This window comes from Scardinius erythrophthalmus (genome assembly GCF_964197995.2).
Source record: "Scardinius erythrophthalmus genome assembly, chromosome: 20".
Lineage (NCBI taxonomy): Eukaryota > Metazoa > Chordata > Actinopteri > Cypriniformes > Leuciscidae > Scardinius > Scardinius erythrophthalmus.
Window position 1 is genome coordinate 10,190,973 of NC_138240.1, and position 5,931 is coordinate 10,196,903.

General features: G+C 35.4%; 1 protein-coding gene across 1 annotated transcript in view; it reads right to left on the reverse strand.

Moving 5' to 3' along the window:
* The window catches only part of LOC308680457 (LIM/homeobox protein Lhx8), a gene marked incomplete at both ends in the record, with an annotated part of 4,747 nt that extends 1,197 nt beyond the window's left edge, over positions 1-3,550 (reverse strand). Inside the window, 8 exon segments of the mRNA XM_081348588.1 lie at positions 1-151; positions 300-395; positions 550-650; positions 1,977-2,197; positions 2,292-2,413; positions 2,519-2,638; positions 3,384-3,529; positions 3,532-3,550. The exon segment at positions 1-151 is cut by the window's left edge and continues 15 nt beyond it. Of these exon segments, the coding sequence (XP_081204714.1) occupies positions 1-151; positions 300-395; positions 550-650; positions 1,977-2,197; positions 2,292-2,413; positions 2,519-2,638; positions 3,384-3,529; positions 3,532-3,550 (976 nt within the window).
* Between the last annotated feature and the right edge of the window lie 2,381 nt (positions 3,551-5,931).

Here is a 5,931-nt window from a genome sequence, read left to right on the forward strand (position 1 = left end):
TGTGTAAGGCTGTAAGCATGGATGTGTCTGTATAACACAGTTCATTTAGGTTGGGAACCGCCCGGAGTGACGACAGACCTCCTGCCGATATTCCTGAATGAGGGGGAGAGATGTTCTTCTTATGACGGGCACGACAGTTTTGAAACCAAACCTGACCAGAAAGAAATTAGAAGAAATTACTTAGACAACACTTCTGTTGCTACATACGGTAGCAAATGGTAAACAATGGTAACACTTTTAAGTTACAAATTTATAACAGCTCAATTTAGGCACTTTAGAAATTGCTAAAGAAATGTAACCTGAATGACGCGTCGACTAAGCCCAGTCTGTTCAGCAAGCCCCTGAAGTGTCTGTGCGTCTGGGTTATTGTCCTGAGCAAACTGAGCCTGCATAACCTGCAAGCCACAAACACAGAAATAGCGTCAGCAGGATCAGAGTCAGTAAGGGAGTGGGAAATCTGTACAAAGTACAACATAGCAGGGATCGATTATTTCTTTCATTGAACTCATTTGGGACACATTGAACAGAGAGAGTGATGATTTAGTTTACCTGTAGCTGGTCAGAAGTGAAACTGGTACGTGCTCTTTTTGACGGCTTTTGGTTTATCTCACAACCTGTAGGCAACGCACCATCAGGACAAATGGTTTTGGAATAATAAAAGGTAAGGCACAGGTGTAATTATTTTTTCAGACAGAGCATGCTACAAACTAGAAAACAAAACCAGAAGCCCATCTATCAAAACCAAACAACTGCTTTTTTTTCCCTAAGATATCTTGGTTTGTATTATTTTTACCCAAACTACGCAAATACTGTAATGTCTAGTTTAACCCTGTAAAGCCTGACATGAAATAATAGTCTGAAGAATCAATTTTTTAAACGGAACAGTTTAGAGAACCTTTAGACAATCTATATAAAAAAAAAAGTCTGCATACTATTTGTTGTTGAGTGTCTTATTTGTTACATCAGGCTTTCATGGTTCATAGTATGATGTATGAGAATATAGAGCTCATACTTAATTTTTATTCAGAGACCCAAACTGAGCAAAAATATGCGATTTGGTGCAGTTGCTCATATTTCTGTGGCCAAATAAGATGAAATTTTTAAAGATTGTAATGTAAAACAATTGGATCTTTATAACAGTATAGCAGACTACTTGCATGAAATGCATATAAATATCAGTTTACTGTATCTCCTAATAACATTTCTTAGAAAAATTATATTGTTTTATTATCAAAACTTATAATGCAATGCAATACAATGATGATAACAACATATACAAACATTTCTCAAAAGCCTGATGTACAGCATCATATTTGATACTCACATTTTAACATGATTTTTCTAAAAATGTTAATCAAGTTAACCCAAGTTGCTTCAGTCCAGCAAGTGTGTGTGTGTGTGTGTGTATATATGAAGAGTTCAGATGCAAAAGCCTCTAAGTGCCATCTGAAATTTTCTTCTAGAATTATCATTTTTATAAAGCTTGTATATTTAAGTTCAGTAATTACACTTAAATGACAATTAATAGGTTATTTTCATTGCCATTTAAGTGAAATTGCTGAACTTAAATATACAAGCTTGATAAAAATGATCATTCTAGAAGAAAATTTCAGATGGCACTTAGAGGCTTTTGCATCTGAACTCTTCATATATATATATATATATATATATATATATATATATATATATATATAATCATGTATTCTTATGTTCACTTTATAAAAATCAGTAAAGATTTTACAGCAAAAAGATGTGTACCACAACCTGAAGATGGACTCTTTTTTTTTTTTAAGTTATACTAAAAAGTCTTTAGAATACAGAAGGCATATAGAAGATTGTGTACAACAGTTTTTTCAGCAACATTTTGATCATGTTGATAATTTACAGGCCTTGGAAATGTGCGTATCAAATATATCAGTAGGCTTTATAGGGTTTTAAAGTATATCCCCTGTATGCATGCAGGACTCTCAACTCACCTTTTTCAGAGGCTCCTTTGAGTTTGTCCAGCATGCTGTCGTAATGGATTCGACACAACAATTTTTGCCCAACCAAAGCAAACTCCTCGCCTGTGGACAGCTGCCTCTTACAGGAGAAGCACGAGAAGCATGCCAGGTGGTAAACGTTTCCCTTCGCCCTGTGTACCCAGTCCGAGGATTGAACCGTTTCCCCACAGCACGAGCACCATGTCCGATACCTTCTGTCAAACATCCATAATTATGTTTGGATTAGGTTAAATACATACTGAAACATCTTGTAAGCATAAATATTCTGTACATCTTCAGAATAAATACCTTAAGTAATCTAGTTTGCAGAAGACCTCTCGCCCTCTAACATAGCAGGTTGTGTTTCCGCTCAGAGTGGTTTGGCACAAACTGCATGAAAGGCATCGCACATGCCAGCACAAGTCATTTACCTGCATTCAATAATTACCAGGTGTAAGAAATTACATTACATAACATTAGAATCATGCAGCAAAATTGTCAATGAATAAATATTTGAATAAAACAATCCTTCTCACCTTAAGTAGATACCTGTCTAGGATGTCATCTCTACACCCCGTGCAAACTACTTTGCCTGGGAAAGCATCAGATGCCATTGCTTGGGGTAAAGCAGATGGAGAAGCAGGATCTGTAGAAATCTGTAGAAACGGAAATTATATTTTCAAACATACACTATAAAAAAAAATTCTGCCTTAACTTTTTAAGTACAGTCAACATGGGTGTTTAAGTCATTTCAACTTAAATTGCTTTAAATGAGTTAAATCTTGTATAATTTAAGTTTAATAAGAATTAACTTATTTTGATGAGCGTCCAGTGTAAAAACATGTTTTCATAACTTATTGATCATATATTTTTACAGTGTAGCCTACAGCTATGTTGGTTCAACACAATTGAAAATTAGATTTAAATGGCACTTCTGTTAATAAAGTTTGAATGCACATATATCCATTATAGGCGCCTACATATATGGTTTAGTAGCATTTTCTATCAATATTTCAGTAACAAAAAAATCGCATTTCCGCCGCCAAAAAATAATAATCGCGTTCGCTTGAGGAGGTGACCGAGCTCGTGCCCTTATTATTGGGATGTTATACCGGCAAAGCACAGGTAGGTTATTATTATTTTATTTTATTTTATTGTAGTTTTTCATATCACACGTAGGCTATATTACAAAACTGTTTTAGAAAAAAAAAAACACACATTTTAAAAGTAGCCTAAAAGCCAAGGGCGCCAATATACGGTTTGCGAGAGATGAACCAAAAAATATATGACCCTCCTCAACAATACATTACAGCTAGTAGCCCTATATCACTGACTGAAACGGGTTCATGGTTTATCTATGGCTTCGGGTTATGGTCAAGCATATACATAAAAAATATTTACCATGCAAACGTCGCTTGTAACTTCTCTGCACTTGTTGGTAAAATCCTCACTGCGACCCGTAGACATGACTGTGGTGAATGCGCTCCTGATTTCCAAAGTCCCCATCGAAACAGCCTTTAAATGCTCGCGCTCCATCCCATAACAGCACCCAATCTTCTCTTCACCATGACAACCGCAACCAAATTAGCCTGCCAAACTACATTTAGACTTTAAGAATTTCAGTCATTATTAAAACACGACAGTTAGAGTAGGCTAATGGTTATCTGTGCATGTATTATGTACTTGAAATCAGCATTAGTGGTTCGGAAACGGTTCACACATAATGCCTTAACCTCACACGTATCAATTACGAATGCCAGTCAAACCTCTGAAGAATCAGGGGAAGAAGAGAATTGATTTATTTAATAACAGCAATTAAAAGCCACACGTTTGGCACAAACGCTCAACCATGCGACCCAAAGGTGAAGAGGTCTCATTAAACTCTTGACACTTAATTGCCGTGATTTCAAGGCGGGTTCTTTTCTTCTTCTGGTATAATTTAGGGGAAATGGCGGAAATATTTCTTCCGAACTGTGCACGGAACACATCACACCGGGACAAAAAAAAAACAAAAAAAAAATTGTCATTATACATGTAAAGCGCTTTATTTATTTGTTCATGGTTGATGTTCCAGAATTAAACAAAATGTGTTGGCCTAAACAAAGCAATTTCCGGGAATTGAAAATGAGCGTTTTAATTTTAATTGTAACCTAGCTATGCAATTTTGAAGTCTTTATGCACCAATTGACCGCCGCAAAACCTACACAGGATGTTTTAAAATGTTCTTACTTTATATTAATAGGCTAATTAATGATTTAAAGGACAAATGTAATTAATGATTTAAAGGACAAATGTAAAATAATAATAATATAATATAATATTTTCGAAGGCCTAATGACTATGGCTTATCTGTTCGTTCGTCAAATAGGCCTAGGCTACTCTAGCTACTTTTAAAAGTAGGCCTAGCCTATAAAAGTTTATTGCTGAAATCTGGTTAAAATTAACAAAAAGGGACGTCTCTTTTTATCAATTGTCTCTTTTTATTAATTGTAACCAAATTTCAGCAATTGTGTCTAATGACTGATATCTATTTAATCGTGTAGTAGGCGTTTAAACATGAAAACTATAATAATAAAAAATATTTTTAAATATAGCCTAGGCTACTTGTAACTGCACTAATGCAGTGAGTTTGACATTGGCATCTGCAACGTAATGGTCATTGTTTTAAGTTATGGAGTTTTGGGTGGTTTCGGTGACGATTTTTCTATTTCTTTTCAAATTTTTTATTATTTATATATATTTTTTAAAATTTTCAATGGAAATTCTCGCCGGTGCGACCTTATGAGGCCTTCAGACCGCATGTTTTGAGTGATGATCTGTAGAGGACTGCATGTGTCTGTCTGTCCAATCAGAGAGTTGTGGAAAAATGCCCTAATCAGGAAGCGATTGCCTTCTCCACAATCACAGCATAAATGTCCAATCTAACACTGATTGCACTTGCTGCAGTGCCACCCACTACACATCCAAAAACACTGCGACAATCCCACAGATGCCATCCGACACACACACACACAGTGCGCGCGCGTATACGATATTGCCATCGTTGTAGGGACATTTTGTCCTCATAACGTAGGGTTTACCTGGACACATGCACTCACACTCATACATGTTGCAGTTTACATGCTTTATGGGGACTTGACATATGCTGTGCAAACTGTATATTCTATCCCCCTACAATACCCCCACCCCGCACCTATACCCATCAAAGAAAACTTTCTGCATTTTTACATTTTCAAAACACTTCATTTTATTATAAGCTGCTCTCCTCATGGGGCCCAAAATAAAAATTTCCCCAAAAGGTCACAATTTACTGGTTTTTACTATCCATAACGTATAGAATACCAGGTAGCTAATCTAGCAAAACGACCTGATTGAGAAATGAAAAAACTATTTTCCATGTCAGTAAGTAAAGTTAATTCACTTCTACTTCTACTTCAAATTCTAATTTTATTTGTCACACAAATTAATTATTATTATTATTATTTTAATGTTTCCAAGAATGAAAGGCCAAAATTATGTCACTGCATTTGAAATATCATGAATATTTCAGTGATTCTTCAGTTTGTACAGACAATCTCCAGTGAAAACACTAGAGGGCATCAATGTACAGCCTTAAGGCTTATTGGAACCTGACCTACATTAACTATCCCCAGGTTTAATAAAAGAAAATCTACAAAACCATAACATCTGACAAAAGCGATATGTTACATAGCTACACAATACATAACATAACGATCATTTTTTGTATTTTACTTTTCCATTTCAATTTAATAAGTATTTTTATTGACACTGCAGATATATTTCCACGTCCATTTGACTTTTAGACGCTTCAATATGAACTTATTTAAGTATATAATATCGTATTTAAACAAAGCACAAAGAATGCGTAGAGTTATTGGCATCATCACGTGATTCACCATGGCAACGCAGGCTGTCATCAGTTCCTCGC